At 48.3% G+C, this 22336-nt stretch overlaps 1 protein-coding gene across 5 annotated transcripts in view; it reads left to right on the top strand.

Moving 5' to 3' along the window:
• Positions 1–22336, top strand: part of dachc (dachshund c) — a 665620-nt gene that overhangs the window by 268627 nt on the left and 374657 nt on the right. For all 5 annotated transcript variants that reach the window (XM_072476125.1, XM_072476123.1, XM_072476127.1 and 2 more), the window contains exon 2: positions 4229–4344. In XM_072476125.1, coding sequence (XP_072332226.1) covers positions 4229–4344 — 116 coding nt within the window. The remainder of the gene's footprint in view (positions 1–4228; positions 4345–22336) is intronic.

Raw genomic sequence — 22336 nt, 5'->3', positions numbered from 1 at the left:
TGACGTTGTGGGGTGGCCCACAATGGGAAACCCCATTGGCCGGCTGTGGGAACGGAGAATCCCGCTGCCGGCAAGGGTGTGCCGCACCGCGCTGGAAATCGGGGCTGGCGGGATGGAGAATCTCAGCCCTTAATTTTCTTCAAGTCAAACCTGCTAGCTTTGATTCATATCATAACATTGTGAAAAATCTGTCGCAGCTTTTAACTGATTTGCCTTCCACTGAAACATGGGAAATGTTTGATAATTCATGATGCATATTGGATGTTGATAATGACAGTCTGACAACTATGGCATTAATATGCCTTTGCGCTCTGGTCTGATCAGTCACAGCCTCAGGTCTGACACTGCTTTGGCTAAATGGATACAGAACTGACTAGATCATAGAAGGCAGAGAGTAGCAATGGAAGGGTGCTTTTCTGATTGGAGGGCTGTGACTAGTGGTGTTCCGCAGGGATCAGTGCTGGGACTTTTGCTGTTCATAGTATATATAAATGATTTGGAGGAAAATGTAACTGGTCTGATTAGTAAGTTTGCGGACGACACAAAGGTTTGTGAAATTGCGGAAAACGATGAGGACTGTCAGAGGATACAACAGGATTTAGACCATTTGGAGACTTGGGTGGAGAGATGGTAGATGGAGTTTAATCTGGACAAATGTGAGATAATGCATTTTGGAAGGTCTAATACAGGTAGGGAATATACAGTGAATGGTAGAACACTCAAGAGTATTGACAGTCAGAGAGATCTAGGTGTACAGGTCCACAGGTCACTGAAAGGGGCAACGCAGGTGGAGATGGTAGTCAAGAAGGCATACGGCATGCTTGCCTTCATTGGCCGGGGCATTGAGTATAAAAATTGGCAAGTCATGTTGCAGCTGTATAGAACCTTAGTTAGGTCACACCTGGAGTATAGTGTTCAATTCTGGTCGCCACACTACCAGAAGGATGTGGAGGCTTTAGAGAGGGTGCAGAAGAGATTTACCAGGATGTTGTCTGGTATGGAGGGTATTAGCTATGCTGAGAGGCTGAATAAACTTGGTTTGTTCTCACTGGAACGACGGAGGTTGAGGGGCGACCTGATAGAGGTCTACAAAATTATGAGGGGCATAGACAGAGTGGATAGTCAGAAGCTTTTCCCCAGGGTAGAGGGGTCAATTACGAGGGGGCATAGGTTTAAGGTGCGAGGGGCAAGGTTTAGAGGCGATGTCCGAAGCAAGTTTTTTACTCAGAGGGTAGTGGGTGCCTGAAACCCGCTGCCAGAGGAGGTGGTGGAAGCAGGGACGATAGTGACGTTTGAGGGGCATCTTGACAAATACATGAATAGGATGGGAATAGAGGGATACGGACCCCGGAAGTGTAGAAGATTTTAGTTTAGACAGGCAGCATGGTCGGTGCAGGCTTGGAGGGCCGAAGGGCCTGTTCCTGTGCTGTACTTTTCTTTGTTCTTTGTTCTAAATATTTTTTAAAAAAATTTATCTTGTCATCACTGGTTATAAGAGTATTTTTTCATGTGATGTGGGTATTGCTGGCAAAGCCAGCATTTGTCACCCATCCCTAATTGCCCTTGAATATCATTGCCATATCATTTAAGAGGCCAGTTAACAGTGAACCACATTGCTGTGCGCCGAGAGTCATATGTAGGCCAGGTAAGGATGGCAGATTTCCTTCTCTAAAGGGCGTTAGTGAACCAGATGAGTTTTTACAGAAATCAATGATAATTTTCACTGCCATAATTACTGAGATGAGCTTACATCGCAGATTTAATTATTGAATTTAGATTCCACTAGCAGTCTTGGCTGGATTTGAACCTGTGTTCACAGAGGATTAGCCTGGACCTCTGGATTACTAGTCCAAGACATTATCATACACCACCACCTACCCTATTTCTGTGATGCTCCCTCGAAGACATGACATTATTGTTTTCTCTTGACTCCTAAAATTGTGTTCATTGGAGTCGAGAGCTCCCAAGCAAAATTATTTTGGTAAAAACAAGAGTGGCCGGCCTAAGGTCAGGTCCTTTGCTCTTTTCTCCATTCCTCGTGGACCTGGACTTTCTCATGGGAGCCTCGCTTTGTCAATTTCAAGTTACCTGACGTTATCATTCTCTTTCTCCCTCTTGGTTACATCCCTTCAATCTTCCTTCCATCACCTCCTTCAGCCAGTTCTCATGCCTCAGATGATTGGCCATCTTCATGTTGTCTCTTCTTCATGATATTCATGAACAGTCTTTCCTCCTCCTCATCCTGAGAACTTGCCCATTGCCCTCATCTTCTCTCCAAATAGCCAGCTCCATCCTCCTCCAGTGTCATGTTTCACAACCTTCGAGTCTTTGGGTGGCCGCTTTTCTCAAGGTCCACTTTTCGGCCCTGTCGGACGAGACGCTCCAAAACAGACTTGGTAATTCTTTTCTCAAGGTCTCCTCTGTTATACTGAGCAATTCTTTACGTTTGAAGAGTGCATTCTTTGCCATTGCTATTCTAGCTCTGATTTTTTGTATGGCAATAATCATCTTCTGACAAGATGCTTCCCAGCTACTTAAACTGTGATACAACCAGAAAATGCTGGAAAGACTCAGCAGGGCAGGCAGCATCTGTGGAGAGAGAAACAAAGTTAACATTTTGAGTCCATATGACCCTTCTACAGAACTGAAGAGGGTTAGAAATGTACTGAATTATATAGTTGGAGAAGGTGGCAGATTAGAAGTTATGGATAAATTGGAGCAAAGGAGGGATTGACAAAGGCGTTATGGACATAAGACAATGGGAGGGGGGTATTAATGGTGCCATTAGGACTGAAGAATGCTAATAGTGGCAAAATGTAAGGTGGCGGAATGTGTTAATAGGTGAACAAAGTGCTCAGTGGGAGCAAAACAGAACAACAAGGAACAGGTGGCCATGTGCAGGAGGAATGAAGCTGTGTTGGGGCAAGGCAAACTTATATTATGATACCTGTTCTCGTTGTTGACCATATATCCACTTACCCACCGTTATTTCTTCCGATAGTCAAAGTAAAAGGTTAATTGGTGAAGGCAGAGAGATTTGCTGACAGCCAAGTCTTAGTGACTAGCGCCGCGTATTAATAGACAGAATGAATGAATTGGTAAAAGCTTCGGGAGTAAAAAGTTTATGTAAAAGGAATGATTACATTTGAGGACTAATGGTCGAGATTGGCGGCTAGAGTTTTAAAAAAAATGCGGCACAGGAGAAAACAACACTGTGACTGGCAGAGATTGTAAACATGTTCTACTTTTGTGTATTTATGATATTATTATGTAATTGTAGTTCTTCTGCGCTGTTTTATCTTTGGCCCAGGATTTGGTTATAATCTGGTTTCACCAGGGCAGTGAGTAGCGCCAGCCGGATGTCTGTCCGGTTATACACCCCGCCCGATTCCCTTCCTCCCTTTGAATCAATGTTTGTCGCCCAGCGAGAATGGTTTAAACCCGACCTCTTAAAAGATGACATCGGTACCATATTCCCAGGAAATGTTAATGTGTACCGATGCCAGCAAAATATACACACAAATATATTGAATTGCTTTCCACCCAAAAGCATTGCTTAATGATAGTGGCTTTTGGTCACTTACAACAATCCGTTACCATATGGTCAGCAGGCCAGAGGGTTTTAGCCAGGAGGGCAGCAATAACTGTTGGAAAAGCTGATCATGGCCAGTTGACACCACCTTCCATCCTCTCCTTCATTCATTTCCTTCCCCTGCCTCGCTAATTGTCGGATTAGAAAACGGGGACAAATCTCCTAGAGCTGACATTGCCTTTTAATTTCCCGCAGAATCCTAAAATAGCATTCATTTAAACTACTACACACATTTGGCTTTTAAAAATCCCATAAATCAATATCAAGCTAACTGCAGTAATTATTACAAGTTAGAGCATAATTTTCAAGCTGAAAGCTCCATGTCGAATTTTAGCATATGCAAACTAGGCAATTCTAACATGTATAGATATTAATATTGAGAATCAGGTAACGAGATACGAGGTATGAATAATGCATTAACAGTGGCTGATCTTTATGAAAGAAATGAATTCAGCATGTAATCTAATTAGTAAAGGCAGTCTATTACATCTAGCAAAAAAGCAATCGTCCTTGAAATAAGTTTATTTACAATCTCTCCCTGCACTTTCAACAACTTCAAAAATGTTGCAACTGATGTGGGATGCACACTGAATTGAGATGTGTTTTTTTTTTCAATTTTGCTCTTTTTCTCTCCAGTTCCAGGCCAGGAAGACCTCCCAAACGATCCCAGAGTGTCACATCGCCCGAGAACTCCCACATCGTGCCACACACTGTCCCTGGACTAATGTCTCCAGGAATGATCCCACCTACAGGTAACTGGATTGTCAAGAGAATAATCTTCGGCTTGGTTGCTTGGTTGCCTCAGATTGAGCGCGAGTGCTCGGATTAGAGAAGAAGAGTTTACCTGAGGTCGGCATGAAAATAAATAATGCAGATGTTCTCTTTTGTTGTGTCACATGGATACCTTCCATGACCCCTGTCAGTAATGATAAATAGAATTTCATTAATTGCTTACACTGTATGCTATCTTTCCCCTGCTAGCACGGGGCATTCTAAAAATAAATGCCTCCCCCCACCTCTGTTCCTCCCATTTGTTAAAATGTCCGATTGGAGATGCTTTTCTGAATTCTCAGTTTTGGAACTGAGGCAATAGAAACAGGAAAATCACAGGCCTGGGTCCAGTTTTATGACGGGTTAAATGGTCTCAGTCCAAGTAGCGCTATAACTCACTTCAGTGTTCCTGTGCTCCATGGGGAATGTGGCAATAAACTGCCTGGCTTCTTAGTCCTGATCAATGTCCCACTGGGCAGAAAGTGAAGTAACAGTTTGAGACTCAGCTGTGTATAATCTGACGACTCTGAATATCTCCATCCACACACATGAAGAATGATCAGCTGGGCAAGGCAATAGCAGTTGTATCAGCCGTGACTCAGCTGGCTGCATTCCTGTCTCTGTGTTGGAAGGTTATGAGTTCAAATATCACTCCAGGACCAAAGAGCAGGAAATCTAGGTGGACAGTCAAATGTGGTACTGAGAGAGTGCTAGGCTGTTGCAGATTGCAGCTGGGATTTTCCGTGCCTTCTCGCCTGCGGGATTTTCAACGGCAACACCCTGCTGCGGGATATGCAGTGGAGGGTGCGACCAATGGGAAACCCCCCCTGACAGTGGCGGAACTGGAAGATCCCGGCTAATGGAGGGCTGCCTTCGCCGCCACAATACATGCCACAGGCTGATGGAAAATCCTGCCCCCTGTCTTTTGGATGATGTGTTAAACTGAGGCTCCGTTTGTTCCCTCAAGTGGATGCGAAAGATCCCATGGCACAATTTTAAACAAGAGTGGGGGAGTTATTCCTGGTGCCGTGGCCAATAGTTACCTCTCAATCAGCATGGCAAAAACAAATTATCTTGTCACCTCACCTTGCCTGTTTGTGGGAGCTTGCTGTGCATAAATTGTCGCATTTCCTGCATTGCAACAGCACTTTAAATTGGGTGGACAGTGCTTTGAGACAGCTTTTAGCTATTATGGCTCGAGATCACTTGCAAGTTTGAATAGAGTAACTTATACTTCTCTTGCTGTGTTTATGAAATAATGTCCGATGTCGGTGCTGATTTCAATTGATTTTGGATTTGAAGAGTCAACCATATCATTGAATACGCTTGTGAAAAGCAATCATTAAACAGATTTTGAGTTTTACAGTGAGAAGAATGGGAAAGAAGGGGCAGACGTTGATGCCCCCCCCCCCCCCCCGAGGTGCATTTGGAAGCGAGGGGTCCATTTAATGAGGCACATGGGCCTGATGTGGGGACACTACTGCCTTCCCACCTCTGTCTGATTAAGTCTGGAGCAGAAAGGCTCATGAACAGTTTCCTGCCCAAATGCCAAATGCGGCTCTTTATTGGGTAATTAATGCCCAGTGAAGGGCCACACCCTCCCACCGTGTTCACCCAGCTGCGGGTGGGAGAGTCACCATCCAGGGAGCCTTAGCTCTGTCAGCCTTGCTTGAGGGCTCCCAGGAGGGTTTCCTCATTCAGCCCTGAGAGACTGTTTGAGGGAACCAGGTGTTAGGAAGTCACTGGAAGTCATCCCCTGCCCTTGCCTCCCCCATCCACCCGCAACACGAGTGGGTTCAAGGCCCAGAATTCATCCGGGTGTCAGGGTCCCACGACCATGTTGAAAATCCAGCCCCTGAGTTCAACCAAATATGGGTGGAGGGGGAAGGATGAGTTTATATTATCATAGAATTTACAGCGCAGAAGAAGGCCATTCGGCCCATCGAGTCTGCACCGGCTCTTGGAAAGTGCACCCTACCCAAGGTCAACACATCCACCCTATCCTCATAACCCAGTAACCCCACCCAACACTAAGGGTAATGTTGGACACTAAGGGCAATTTATCATGGCCAATCCACCTAACCTGCACATCTTTGGACTGTGGGAGGAAACCGGAGCACCCGGAGGAAACCCACGCACACACGGGGAGGATGAAAATTGCAGAGCCGTTGGCAATGATCTTTTCGTCCTCACTGTCAACAGGGGTGGTACCAGGGGATTGGAGAGTGGCGAATGTCGTGCCCCTGTTCAAAAAAGGGACTAGGGATAACCCTGGGAATTACAGGCCAGTTAGTCTTACTTCGGTGGTAGGTAAAGTAATGGAAAGGGTACTGAAGGATAGGATTTCTCAGCATCTGGAAAGACACTGCTTGATTAGGGATAGTCAGCACGGATTTGTGAGGGGTAGGTTTTGCCTTACAAGTCTTATTGAATTCTTTGAGGAGGTGACCAAGCATGTGGATGAAGGTAAAGCAGTGGATGTAGTGTACATGGATTTTAGTCAGGCATTTGATAAGGTTCCCCATGGTAGGCTTCTGCAGAAAGTAAGGAGGCATGGGATAGTGGGAAATTTGGCCAGTTGGATAACGAACTGGCTAACCGATAGAAGTCAGAGAGTGGTGGTGGATGGTAAATATTCAGCCTGGATCCCAGTTACCAGTGGCGTACCGCAGGGATCAGTTCCGGGTCCTCTGCTGTTTGTGATTTTCATTAATGACTTGGATGAGGGAGTTGAAGGGTGGGTCAGTAAATTTGCAGACGATACGAAGATTGGTGGAGTTGTGGATAGTAAGGAGGGCTGTTGTCGGCTGCAAAGAGACATAGATAGGATGCAGAGCTGGGCTGAGAAGTGGCAGATGGAGTTTAACCCTGAAAAGTGTGAGGTAGTCCATTTTGGAAGGACAAATATGAATGCGGAATACAGGGTTAACGGTAGAGTTCTTGGCAATGTGGAGGAACAGAGAGATCTTGGGGTCTATGTTCATACATCTTTGAAAGTTGCCACTCAAGTGGATAGAGCTGTGAAGAAGGCCTACGGTGTGCTCGCGTTCATTAACAGAGGGATTGAATTTAAGAGCCGTGAGGTGATGATGCAGCTGTACAAAACTTTGGTAAGGCCACATTTGGAGTACTGTGTACAGTTCTGGTCGCCTCATTTTAGGAAGGATGTGGAAGCTTTGGAAAAGGTGCAAAGAAGATTTACCAGGATGTTGCCTGGAATGGAGAGTAGGTCTTACGAGGAAAGGTTGAGGGTGCTAGGCCTTTTCTCATTAGAACGGAGAAGGATGAGCGGCGACTTGATCGAGGTTTATAAGATGATCAGGGGAGTAGATAGAGTAGACAGTCAGAGATTTTTTCCCCAGTGGAACAAACCATTACAAGGGGACATAAATTTAAGGTGAAAGGTGGAAGATATAGGAGGGATATCAAAGGTAGGTTCTTTACCCAGAGTGTAGTGGGGGCATGGAATGCACTGCCTGTGGAAGTAGTTGAGTCGGAAACATTAGGGACCTTCAAGCAGCTATTGGATAGGTACATGGATTACGGTAAAATGATATAGTGTAGATTTATTTGTTCTTAAGAGCAGCACGGTAGCATTGTGGATAGCACAATTGCTTCATATCTCCAGGGTCCCAGGTTCGATTCCGGCTTGGGTCACTGTCTGTGCGGTGTCTGCACGTCCTCCCCGTGTCTGCGTGGGTTTCCTCCGGGTGCTCCGGTTTCCTCCCACAGTCCAAAGATGTGCAGGTTGGGTGGATTGGCCATGATAAATTGCCCTTAGTGTCCAAAATTGTCCTTGGTGTTGGGTGGAGGTATTGAGTTTGGGTAGGGTGCTCTTTCCAAGAGCCGGTGCAGACTCAAAGGGCCGAATGGCCTCCTTCTGCACTGTAAATTCAATGATAATCTATGATTAATCTAGGACAAAGGTTTGGCACAACATCGTGGGCCGAAGGGCCTGTTCTGTGCTGTATTTTCTATGTTCTATGTTTTCTATGATGTGCAGACTCTGCACAGACAGTGACCCAGCCGGAATCGAACCTGGGATCCCGGAGCTGTGAAGCAATTGTGCTATCCACACGCTATGATAGATGTGGTGGCACAAGACATACACTGGAAGCTTTCAGTAATAAACAAACAAGTTTATGTTTGAAAGGCAAGGGCAGTTAGATAACAGGCACAGGACACTATGCAACGTGGGTGGGATTCTCTGATCGTCGACACCAAACTTGCGTTCGGCGATTGGCCAGCGAATACCCGATTTCGGCCAAATCGGGGGTTGCGCCGCCTTCGCGATGCTCCGCCCCCTCCAAAGCGGCGTACTCACTGTGAACATCAGGCGGCTGCTGAATGTAATAATGTCCCCCTCCAAGGAGAGAACACCAGAGGTGATTGTCTCCCTGAACGCAGAAAAGGCCTTCGACAGAGTGGAATGGAAGAACCTCATTGAGGTACTGGAACGGTTTGGGCTGGGAGCAGGATTCACCGCCTGGGTGAGACTTCCAAGGCGAGCTTTCAAACTAACACCACCAGCTCTGAATACTTCCAGCTACAAAGGTAGATTGGCCTCTTCTCCTATGTAGGCCACTGGAGTTTTGGCTGTTCCAAGGATCTTCAAAATCTCTCCGGTGTATGGCGAAAGCTTGACTGTAGTACTCTTTAAGATTATAGACTCTGTTCCTGCATGTAGATATTGAAGGTCTGATCGCTCACTATGGTGGGCTCTGGTGTTGACTTCTATTTTAAGGGATCCATCGTTTACCCGTAAATCAATTTCAGTCGGAGCCATCTTATTCAGTTGGGCTGCCCTCAGCTGATGCAGAAATTATCTTCTTCAGAGCTCTTCTCCACTATGTTCAGCGATGCTGCGGACAGCTGCTGCTGCTTCTTTCAGTAGTGCTTTGCCTCCTGTGGCAAGCGCGTGAATGTGCCTCCTTTAGCTGCAACGGAAGCACACAAACTCCCAAATATGGCATGTCTCCTGGAGGTGGACCCCCTGCAACAACAGCAGTCGACCTCGGATTCGGTTTGTTGCCCCAATTCCTTCCTGCTCCTTTTGTGGGGGGGCGGGTGGGGGGGGGGGGGGGGGGGGGGGCGTGGGATTCCGGTCCTGTCCCGAGTGACCATGCCTGACTCTGAGCCGTGACTTTTGATCCCACCGCAGACCTTGCAGCCGTCCCGCCCTATACTCGGTTAACCTCCCCTTCAGCCGCGCTTTGATACTCAGTGTGCCTTTTTCGGCGCACTCTCTCACCTGAGCTATCTCGATCACTTTTTCCAACGTAATTGTGGTCTCTGCGGACCCAAACGCACAGTGCTTAGCAAGCTGGCAGAGCCAGGCTATGAAGACTGAGACAGAGTCTTCATGGTCCCTCACTGCAGAGTTCAACTTGTAATGTTAGAGGATAATCAAGGGGCTGTAGTTTTCTTGTTCTTTAACCAATTTCACGATCTGGTCAAGGCTCTTTTTATCAGGTGCCTCGGGAGATGCGAAGTTCCTAATCAAACTTTAGGTCGGGGGGCCTGCAAACTGCCAGAATTATCACCTTCTGCTTGTCCTCGCCTGTGATCTCGTTCGGTGTAAAGAAGAACTGGAGGCTTTCCATGTACTGACTCCAGGTCTCAACTCCTTGGTCAAATGGGTCTAGTTTCACAATGATGGGCATTCTCACTCATGGTATAAATGATTTTGACTCTTGCTGGAGTTCCTCTACTTTCTGAACTGTTCCTTCCTTCCCCCCCTCAATTCACGTCGACGGTCAGCTGCGATCGAAAATGTTTATCTCGTCGCCAGTACAGTGGCTCAAGACAGCCACTGGAGGTTCCAGTCGCAAACAAAGGGGTTTATTGATGCAAGGCAAAGGCAATTAGATAACAGGCACAGAACACTACACAACACGTCTTTGCTCTTCAGCTCCCTGGTCCACACTGCCCGGGGTCCTGCCCCCAGGGCCCCACGCAAACTCCCCATTGGCCAGGGTGCACACACTCCCGCGTGGTTGGACCCTAGATGGTCACGTGGTCAGTGGAGCTCATCCCCTTAAAGGGGCCCAGCTACCACAGTAAAATAGCAATAATTTCTGCAATAACCTGTGTTTTAATAAGCCACCTAGCAAATTTACAAAACATTAAAATTACCAAATCCCGGGGAAGAAAAGAAGATGTGGCTCTGACAGCTAAATATGTTTGTCAGTGTGTAGAAGATGAAATAATTGGTTTAATTTCCAAATTATGAACTGAGGGAATAAAACATCAATCAATGTCCAAGGACAATATAATTTTAGGTGCTTTTTTTTGTGCAAAATGTTTTCGGAATTATTATTTTTATTCCCTCATGTTCCAAGGAGATGATGAAAGGCATTAGTCGAGACACACGTTTGAAAAAGAATACTCAGCCAGGATTCCATGATCACTGAGCTTTATGTGAGTGGAATGGCCAGCGGGAACCTGAGTGATAGATATACCAAGGCCGAGAGAGAGGGGAGGGAGGTTTCAAACCTGTGTGCCGTACCATTTGCTATTTTGAAAACTCGAGTACACCACAGAGACAATCTATTGAGTAGCCGATTCCCAAATAACACACTCACTAAAATCATGCGCTTGACTCCAGCAAATCGTTCATTCCTTTTCCCTTGAGCAATGTTACTACCTCGTTGAGAGACACCATTGATATTTGTTGCTCAATTGCTGCAAAATTTGTTTGTACATTACAATCAATTGTATGGCCCTGAGAAGGGCTTTTCCATAAACCCTTTCTTATAGAAATGCCGGGGGTTGGCGACGATCAATGTACAATCGCCCGTGGAGAAGGGATTTGATTTTGTAGACAATGGAAGTTGCACATGATGTCAAGGGCTGGGATTTCCCTGCCCGCTCCCCCACCCCCACTCCCTTGCATCGGACTGCGTGAGCCATTGGTCGCCTACGGGATCTTCCAGTCCTGCCAAACTCTTTGTTTTTACACGTTCGCCAGCCCCATTGCTGGTGAACCGGCTGCAGGGGGTCACCATCAGCGGAAGATCTCACCGGTGAAAAGGTCCGGAATGTCATGTCCAAGAAGGGGATTTTGCACCGATGTTCGTTGCGAGCGCAAATGGCGACGTGGGCGCAAAATACCGCGAGAATTTGAAAATTATGTTTTCCCCAAACCCCACCATTGACACAAAGAGGTTCCCACCCAGAGATGTCGGGACGTAATTTCAATAAATTAATATCTCCTGAAAGGGCTTCCACAAGATATGGTTCCCACAATAGAAATTCCCCGTGGCAAGGTTCATAAAAATGTGAACCAAAAAATAAAAAAAATAAAAACGTGAACCAGGCAAAGGAAACCCCCAGGAACGCACGGGTAAGTATAACCCCCAGGGAGGGAAGGACATGCATGGTAGTATCCTGGTACCGCTCCCTGGTATCCTGACACTCCGACACTGCCCCCCTCCCCAGCCCTGCCCTAATAGCGCGACGGCGTGGATCACCTTTTTTTGGGCCTCGACGAGGAACTCCCTGTCGAAGCCACTCTTTCAGTCATTCCTTGAACTGCGAGCTCAGCTTACCAGAGCAGGAAGACTTCTCGCAGATTAGGCGGCCATTTCTAAATGTGGCCCCGATCTTTCGATCGACCCTCAGCGCCCGCAGGGCAGCCTCAGGAACCTCCACTTCACCCCAGTTACCTCTTCACGGGTCCTGAAGTCCACACTCACTCCACGTCTTATGGGCAAGACCCCCTCCCCCCCACCCACACAGGCATGACCCCTGGCACTGGCAACCTGGCCAGGGTTAAATGACATTGGTTGGGGCATCGCTGGGGAGGTCGGTGAATTCTGGGTCCTAGGTGATTTGAGCGTGCACGTATTTTAATCAGCCGAATGGAATGGTTCATTTAAATATGCGTGCGGTGGGCGAGATCCACACCGCGAAATTCCATACAATATTGCGAGACGTTTCAAGCATCGTAAATCTCGTGAGAGACTCTCGCAAGATTCAACGGGCAAATCAATTTGAGCGTGACGGGACAGCTGAATCGCGCACCACGGCCAGGGTTCTCCGAGCCCGCGTCGGGGGGGCGCAAGAATCCCGTCACGCAGCTCCGACGCCGGCCCGCCGATTCTTCGGTGAATGGAGAATGGGCGGCAAATGCACTCACAGCCCCCGCGGCGGTTCTCCGCGCTCGACGGGCCGAGTGCCCGCCGAGTCCCGCTGGTGTGGTTCACATATGGTCCCACACGGCGGGACCTCAGCGTTCTGGCTGCGGGGGCTGTCCTGGTGGGGGGGCAGGGGGATCCAACTCCGGTGGGGGCCTACACGGTGGCCAGGCCCGCGATCGGGGGCTACCGATCGGTAGGCGCGCGCATTCCAGGAGGGGGGCTACGTTCCTCCACGCCGGGCCCCTGTAGTGCTCCGCCACATTGTGCGGGGGGCGGCGCAGAGACAGCAACCACGCGCATGCGCCTGCATGGAGACAGCCGTCTCACGCATGCGTGGACCAGCGCGGTCCGTTGCCCACAAGCGCGGACCCACGCGGGCCGTGCAGCGCCGGCTTTTGGCGTCGGAGCAGTGCACAGCACTCCAGCGCCGTTCTAGCCCCCTGAAATCCGGAGAATAACTGGGCCAGGAGGCTTGTTGACACCGGCGTACACCATCCCAGTGCTACCGCCGCCGTCAACAGTTGGCCGGGATTTCGGAGAATCCAGGCCCATATCTATGTTGGCATGAAATAAAGAGAAAATACTGGGAATATTTAGCAATCCACAAAGCTAACGAATGAAGACATTGACATTTTGGGCCAGACTCCAATAGAAATTTTAAAATTTTATCAACCAGAATTCCCCCGAAGCTTTGTCCACAACAGTGACATAAAGCAAAGATTTGTCATCCGGCATGATTTTCTGAGTCACAAGGTTCTGGGTTCAAGTCCGATCCCAGGGCCTGGGATTTCCATGTCCTGCCCTGATGGGTTACCCCATGACTGATGCCTTGAGCTATTCAAACGCCTGTCGTCTTCGCTGGGACCGGAGGTCCTGCCGGCGGGACGGGTCAGGAAAGGTCAAAACCGATACACCTTTCGGAAGAAAGGTTAAACTGAGGCCTCGTCTGCCTGTTCGGATGGCTGTAACAGATCCCATGGTAGTATTTCAGAGCAGGGGAATTATTCCCAGTGTCCTGGCCAATATTTATCCTTCAATCTACATCACAAAAGCAGATTAGCTGGCTATTATCAAATTGCTGCTTCTGGAAGTTTCCGGAGCGCAAATTGGCTGCCACGATTCGGACTGCGGGGAAGGTCGGGGATCATTCTGGGGGTCTCCGAGATCGGGATGTCATTTTTAAATGGCATCCCGATCTCTCGCTACACTGGGGAGTTCCGGCGAGCACAGCTCTCCACTGTACAAAACGGGGCTATGTGCGGCCTGGTCCGCGAGTTCCCCGTTTACACCCCTTAAACAACACGAGTCGCGTTGAATCGTCATGTATTTCTCAGTACTGCAAGCACCGGGAAACACGTGGCTAAACACGCTCGCTTGGGGACTTTGTTTTCTTTTGGGAGAATCGCGCCCTGGGTTCTGCAATTTTGCATATGCTCTCATGTGAAGCTCTCACAGCGACACTAATTTGTAAAATTCAGGTTCCAAAATGGTATTTTTTGCAGGAGGGCGGTTGGGGAAGTTTTAACCACACAGTGGGTGCGGTAGGTGTGGCAGTGGTTAAAATTCCCAAGGATACAATGCCTGACTCTATCCCATTCACTTCCATATTACCGTGGCTGAAATGGCAGGTAAATAACAGAACATACAGTGCAGAAGGAGGCCATTCGGCCTATCGAGTCTGCACCGACCCACTTAAGCCCTCACTTCCACCCTATCCCCGTAACCCAATAACCCCATCTAACCTTTTTGGTCACTAAGGGCAATTTGTCATGGCCAATTCACCTAACCTGCACGTCTTTGGACTGTGGGAGGAAACCGGAGAACCCGGAGGAAACCCACGCAGACACGGGGAGAATGTGCAGACTCCCACACAGACAGTGGCACAGGAGGGAATCAAACCTGGAACCCTGGCGCTGTGAAGCCACAGTGCTAACCACTGTGCTACCGTGCTGCCCAAAAAGTGGGTCCATATTAATTAAATGTTTTAGTGAGATTTGGTTGCCTCAGTTTTGACCAGAATTCCACTTTTAATGCCCGCACCTGTGTTTCACAAGGTTCAGGAAATGCATAAACTAAGGTAGGCAAGAACGGCTCGATTTATAGAGTAAGTTACTTTCCAGCAGTTCTTGTGGAAGAGCAGAAGGGGTGTTTTACCACAATCTGATCTCTCCAAAGTAATTTACTTCCCTCCCCACGACGGTGCAACCAAACTGACCCAAAATCTCCTCAAGGCTTATTGTGTCCAATTTCTGCCCTTTGGAGTAAGTGTCTCGGAACCCTGTAGAAAGGCTAATGGAACATAAAAAATAGCAGTGTTGCCGATTAGCTGCTGTCAGAGGGGATGGAGGAATTAAGGCACCTGATTATATGTTTTTGTTACATTTTGTGTCGGCTTAAATCTCATTTACGCTCAGAGACCCAGTTAATGACTATACATCGTTTCAGTGAAACTGCTCGTGGTATAAATGCAGCCGCATTGTGCAGGGAGTCCGGTGAACCATGCCCATATGTTTTGGGCATGCCCGGCGCTTAAAGGATTCTGGCAGGGGTTTGCGAGAGTTTTGGATGCTTGGTTGAAGGCGAGCCCAGCAGTAGCGATATTTGGGGTGGCGGAGGATCCGGGAGTGCAGGAAGTGAAAGAGGCCGAGGTACTGGCCTTTGCCTCCCTGGTAGCCTGGAGACGGATTTTGTTAATGTGGAGGGAATCGAAGCCCCCGGGTGTGGAGACCTGGGTTAGCGACATGGCGGGGTTCCTCAGCCTGGAGCGAATAAAGTTCGCCTTGAGAGGGTCCTTGATGGGGTTCTCCTGGCGGTGGCAAACTGTCCTTGACTTTCGAGGGGAGCAGTAAGTGTCAGCAGCAGCAGCATCCTGGGGGGGGGGGAGGGGGGAAGGGGGGGGGGGGAGAGGGGGGTTCAGGTGGGGGGGGGGGGGGGGTACTGTTGATATAATGTGAGTTGGGCATGGAGACAAAACCCACCTTGTTCTGTTTAAAAATTTTTTTTTCTGTTTTGTAATTAGTTTTATTGAAGCTTTGGGCTATGCTTATCGTCATTTTTTATTACCATCTGTATTTCTATTTTTGTTATGTAAAAATGATGATTGGAAAAACTTTAATAAAACATTTGTTAAAAAAAAAATGCAGCCGAATATATAATTGGCACTAGAAATGAGAGGCGGGATTCTCCGACCCCACGCTGGGTCGGAGAATCGCCGGGGGCTGGCGTGAATCCCGCCCCCGCCGTGTCCCGAAGTCTCCGCCACCAGAGATTCGGCGGGGGGCGGGAATCGCGCGTGCCAGTCGGCGGGGGCGGGAATCGCGCCGCGCCGGTCGGCGGGCCCACCCCCGCCGATTCTCCCGCCTGCGATGGGCTGAAGTCCCGCTGCTGGAATGCCTGTCCCGCCAGCGTGGATGAAACCACCTTTTGAACGGCGGGACAAGGCGGCGCGGGCAGGCTCCGGGGTCCTGGGGGGGGGCGCGGGGCGATCTGGCTCCGGGGGGGTGCCCCCACAGTGGCCTGGCCCGCGATCGGGGCCCACCGATCCGCGGGCGGGCCGGTGCCGTGGGGGCACTCTTTTTCTTCCGCCTTCGCCATGGTCTTCACTGTGGCAGAGGCGGAAGAGACCCCCTCCCCTGCGCATGCACGGGGATGACCTCAGCAGCCGCTGACGCTCCCGCTCATGCTTCGCCCGGCGAAGACCTTTCGGCCCCGGCTGGTGTGGCGCCAAAGGCCTTTCCTGCCAGGTGGCGGAGCGCAAACCACTCCCGCGCGGGCCTAGCCCCTCAAGGTGAGGGCTTGGCCCCTAAAGGTGCGGAGACGCCGGAGTGGTTCCCGACACTCCATTATGCCAGAACCCCCCGCCCCGCCAGGTAGGGGAGAATCCCGCCAAAGATTACTGTGGCTTTGAATAGCAAACAAATGTTTTGGCTTCTGCTTTCCCTTTCATGCCTTTAAAATTTTCGCACACTGAGGCTAACGTCACCGCAGCTGGAGGATCATCAACCCGGTGAAAGATGCTCTTTGGTCTGTCCGAAACCTGTTGGTCTTGCAGGGTGAACCATGACCCGAGTGCTGCGGACTGGCACATCTCAAGGTCCAGGGCGATTATGTGATGAGGGATTGACTAAAGCGGGGGGCACCCGCCACAGAGACGCAAAGGGGATCGGTCGCTGTCTAAGGCATTTCAGCCAAAGCGCACCTGGTGGCTGGAAATTGGATAGAAGCTCCCAGGCTGTATGATTCGCATTGAATGCATACAGTAAATATTGTGTGTGCATCAGAAATGTGTGGGAAAGGATACATATTACATGCTGTGAATGTATTAATGTGTATGTTGTAACCACAAACTAATAGGTGGTGATCCCACTCAGTGCCAACTAAATGGCTGATGTGGGAGAATATAATTTTCCTATTGGCATTGTAGGATGTACTTGCCTTGAAGTTTGGTTGACAAGCCTTGAGGGAAGTTTAACGTCGTATTTGCCTTGTGCTACGCCTGATACCACTCTGAGACATGGTAGCACTTTGTGAACTAAAAGGATTCCATTCCAACATTGACTATAATCGCATCAAATCTAGAAATAATTTCCATGCAAAAGGATTATCTGCTGTTGAAAATTAATTTGAAAGAGATCACTTGAGCATTATGTTGTGGGGAGAATTCACTATTGAAGGTGGTTATGCAGTTTGCTCTTGTTTGCATTCACAATGTTGGAACGGGAGAATTAATGGGAATGTTGCACCGGCTCGGGACATAACGCAGGAACAAACAAGGCCAAAGTTGCAGGTCACTCTGAACCTTTGTGCAGTTTGCAATGGGTCCACACCTCACGCCAAGACATTTGTTTGCGCATTTTATAGTCAGAACCTCCTTTACGTCTTTAATTGCCAGAATGATGCAACAGTCATTAAATTGTCTATAGAACATGATATACTTTAATTATAAAGAGGCTGCACGTAGAGTGCTAATCACAGTATTTGTCATGCTAATGTATAGAGCTTCAGTTTATTCAACAGACTGCAGAACTTGTCGACATTGGTTAATATAATCTGTCCAGGAAAATTTGAAAGTTCATCTATGATTTTTGTTTTTGCCTTACATTTTTTAATTGCTAACTCTTTGCTCTAAATATTGTCATCTTCTATTAAAGAGCTACATCACAAATTAGAGCAGCAAAATTACCCGAGGCACATTGCCGTCTTCATGCAACAATCACATGCCCAATCAAGCACTTCCTCTCAAGAAGCCTCAGAGCTGTCCAGCCGCAATTTGTACATAGAAAAAGAGTCTTCTCCCGAGTGGCTAATATTCCAGGGGTGAAGCACCCCTTGCAAATATTCAGGCCGCAAGTGCGCTTGTTTAATTTTGAAGAGAATCAGGGTCCAGGTCCGTTAAGATCATTCTATGAGAAGCAATATGCCACCTTATCTGTTCTGTGACCTTACTGTTCTCAGTTCTGTGGAGATAAAGTAGAATTTTGATAATGGAGGATTGAAAGTAATTTGTGCTGTTAATGTTTGAGATCCTATCGGGATTTGGGCATTGGCTAATTGTTTTGTAGAGCAGTAATTCCATTTGCAGTTGACAAAACAAACATTGTGACCGGTGCTTTGTGTCTTTGCAGCCTGTGCTTGTTGAATTTGGTTGACCGATAAACAAAATTTCCTTTGATCTCGTTTGCCAAATATGTCTGAGCTCCTTGAGCTATTGGTTCTATTGATATTCAAAAGAGGTCACTGGAAAAAGGCGACCTGAGGACGTTGTTCTCAAATGTCCAGTTTTGTGCCACGTTCTGAAGGTAATGGACATTCTTAAGATTGGGGGAAATCTCAGGCCTCCCCCGTGGCGGGTTTGGTGGCATGGAGGGGCATTGGTTATTGTTCGGCCAATAATTAGGCCTTAAGATTGACTTCCACAAATTCTAATTACATTCAATCCCCTGAAAGAACCATATAAATACCAGTTATTGTTATTGCTTTGTGCTTTCATGCTCAGAAAGCTAATTGTTTCTCAACCATACTGAATTGTACGGGTCTGATCTAGTTTTTATTGGGTTTGCCTTGCATGTTTTCCATGATTCAAAAGCCTGGGCAGCACGATGGCGCAGTGGGTTAGCCCTGCTGCCTCACGCCGCTGAGGTCCCAGGTTCGATCCCGGCTCTGGGTCACTGTCCGTGTGGGGTTTGCACATTCTCCCCGTGGCTTTCGCCCCCTCAACCCAAAGATGTGCAGGGTAGGCGGACTGGCCACGCTAAATTGCCCCTTAATTAGAAAAAATGAATTGGGTACACTAAATTTAAAAAGGAAAAAAAAAATGATTGAAAAGCCTACTGATGACAAGTATCCCACATAAAGATGACCCCTTGGCTGAGGTATTGAAAAGTGGTTCACATTTGTGGAAGTGCACAATGGTCCACTCCAGTCCGACAGATATTGTTGGATCTCCTTGAGTACCTAACTCATGATGTGGAGATGCCGGCGTTGGACTGGGGTGAGCACAGTACGAAGTCTTACAACACCAGGTTAAAGTCCAACAGGTTTGTTTCGATGTCACTAGCTTTCGGAGCGCTGCTCCTTCCTCAGGTGAATGAAGAGGTCTGTTCCAGAAACACATATATAGACAAATTCAAAGATGCCAAACAAGGCATCTTTATGCGAGCTAATGCGAGCATTAGCAGGTGATTAAATCTTTACAGATCCAGAGATGGGGTAACCCCAGGTTAAAGAGGTGTGAATTGTCTCAAGCCAGGACATGTAATGTAATGTGACATGAATCCCCCACATGAGTGCGGCCTCAACTGGGACCTGGGATTCATGTCACATTACATTCATCCCCCACCATCTGGCCTGCAAAATCCTACCAACTGTCCTGGCTTGAGACAATTCACACCTCTTTAACCTGGGGTTACCCCATCTCTGGATCTGTAAAGATTTAATCACCTGCTAATGCTCGCATTCCTAGCATTGTTTGGCATCTTTGAATTTGTCCGTACCTAACTCAGGCAGAGGACGAGGTGGGGATCATCGAGGTGAGAGCCCATCGTGTCTATGCTGTCCGTCGAACACCTCTCTATTCTAATCACATTTTTCAGCAATTGGTCCGTAACCTTGTATGCTCGTGGCGTTTCACATGCTCTTCTAAATGCTTCTTAAATGTTGTGAGGGTTTCCATCTCTCCCACCCTTCCAGGCAGAGTTCCCATCACCCTCTGGGTAAAAAGGTTTTCCTTCAAATCCCCTCTAAATTTCATGCCCGATACCTTAAATATATATCCCCTGGTTATTGACTTCTCAACTAAGGGGAAAAGTTTCTTCCGATCTTTGTCCTTCATGATTTTTTCTGTACACCTCAAACAGGCCTCACCTTAACCTTCTCCGCTCTCAGAACAACCTCAGCCTAACCAGCCTCTCGCCATAGCTGAAACGCTCCAGCCCAGGCAACACCCTGGTGAATCTCCTCTGTTCCCTTTCTGGTGCAATTGCATCCTTCCGAATGTGTGGCGACCAGAACTATACAATAACAATCTAGCTGTGGCCGAACAAGCGTTTTATACAGCTCCATCATAACCCTCTTGCTCTCATATTCTATGTCTGGGCTGATAAGGCAAGTATCTCATATGCATTCCAAGCCACCTTATCCACACGTTCTGCTGCCCTCAGGGATCTATAGACAAGCACCCAAGATCTCTCTGGTCCTTTGCACTTCCTTGCATCCAACCGTTCATTGTGTATTCCCTTAACTGGTGGTGATGTGACCTGAGGATCACCCCATCTCAGGCGAGGGGCAAGATTGAGAATTAATAACCTGAGTCGATACAGGGCTGTTGGCCCTGCTCTGCATCACAGTTGTCCAGCCATCTGAGCTAAACCGGCCCCCACATAGCTATCCACTATATTAAGGTAAATCTTTATTCTCTTATTTTGTATCTTACTTGTGGCAGTGATAGGTTGCAATTCTAGCAGCACTGTTCCCAATGAATGAACAGGAATTCCTTTGTAGTTGACACAATGAACATTGTGACCAGAGGTTGGTGGCTTTGTAGCATGTACTCTTTGAATTTGGTTGAGCTATAAAGCAAATTTGTTTTAATTCCATTTGCCAAATACATCCTTGCCACTAGAGTTATAGATTTCATTGACAATGAGCTGAGCAAAAAGCCAAAATTATCCTTATCTCAGACCACCACCAACCTTTGCAGAGTTGACAATGTGAGTTCAGTAAGACCCGAGACGGCTGGTTATTTAGGATACTCTCCTATTATGGGAATAGTTGATTGGAGATTCGGTCTGTGACTGTGTAAAACAGGGCGGTGAAGATATTGCGAATGGGAATGGACCGCACAAAAAAAGCAGTTCCTGACCAAGTGCCAAGATCAGATTGGCGCTAATGACCGGTGGCTATGCTGCTGCCATGGTCACCACTTGGGGAGCCAATGACATATTGGCATATGAAATTCTGCACCGCCGCCATATTAAGGTGGAACTGGTTTGATCCATGTCGCTGTGGGTTAATCTGTTGTTTCCTGTTTGGTTGAGCACTGGGGTCAAAAACAACAACCATAACCTTCTACATAGCACCAAAACGTCCCAAGGCACTTCAAAGGGAGGGTATTATACACAACTTGACGCAGCCCAAAAGAGCTTTGTGCCCAATGAACAGAATGAAGAAAGGAGATTGCGACTTGGAGTTATTAATTTTGGTGATTCTCAGTTTGGTTTAATATGGCTGCATTGAGGAGCAAGGTTTAAATTTGGTATCGAACTATAGTGGAGTTTCGCAGGGAGGGGTGAGTGTTCATGGAAGACCCATGCCGAGACCCGAGCCGGGTGCCAATTAGCATCGGTCCCCAAAAATGGGGACCAGGCAGACTGGCGTTTGGGAGAGGGTGGATGAGATCTCCCAGGTGATCAGATGCCCCTGGCGTTGTCGGCTTCTGATGAGACCGGCACCCTGAAACTGCTGATGCCACCCAGGCACCATGGCACTGTCGCCATTACACCCTGGCAATGCCACTTGGGTGCCAGCATAACCCTGCCAGGGTGCCCAGGTGGCACTGACAGGTTGGCAGTAGCATTGCCATGATGCCAAGCTGGCATTTTTCCCACGCTGAGGATCGGGCCTGGGGATGCCCTTCCGATATTCCGGATGGGATGTGGTGGTGGGCGGGGGAGCTTGAAGACGTCCCAACAGGTGAGTTGAGGTGTTGGGGGCAGTCCGGGAGTCACATCGGCGGGTGGTCGGAGGGGGGGGGGGGGGGGCGGTCGGAAGACCGGGGCGCCGTTTAAAAATGGCAGCCTGAACACTTCCTGCAATGCGGAGATCCACTCGTCGGAGTGCAGGATATGTGGCTAAGCGCAGCCTCGGCGGGGCGTTTCCCAGAGTCGGAAAAAAAACAGAGTAACACCGGGAACAATCCTTCGATTCCCACCCACAACAGACTCTGTTAGTTTTTAGTTAAATCATGCAGCAGGTGTTAAGGCATGTTGGAAAAGTAATGCAGTGTGGAGATTACAGGCTTATAGTTTGAGATGATAAGAATGTATTTGGATTTAATCGGAGTCACAGGACGCAATCTGCGTCCCTCCAGAATCCAGACGCTTCATGGCCGGCAGATCCCAGGAGAGGATCTTCCAGGATCTACCCAGGTTGCCACGCCTCGCGAGATCTTAGGGTCTGGATCCATGGGCGAAATTCTCCCCCGACGGCGCGATGTCCGCCGACTGGCGCCCAAAGCGGCGCCAATCAGACGGGTATCGCGCCGCCCCAAAGGTGCGGAATGCTCCGCATCTTTGGGGGCCGAGCCCCAACATTGAGGGGCTAGGCCGACGCCGGA

Source organism: Scyliorhinus torazame, chromosome 15 (genome assembly GCF_047496885.1).
Source record: "Scyliorhinus torazame isolate Kashiwa2021f chromosome 15, sScyTor2.1, whole genome shotgun sequence".
In the NCBI taxonomy this organism is placed as follows: Eukaryota; Metazoa; Chordata; class Chondrichthyes; order Carcharhiniformes; family Scyliorhinidae; genus Scyliorhinus; species Scyliorhinus torazame.
The sequence above is the reverse complement of the archived record's forward strand: the minus strand, read 5'-3'. Positions and strand labels throughout refer to the sequence as shown.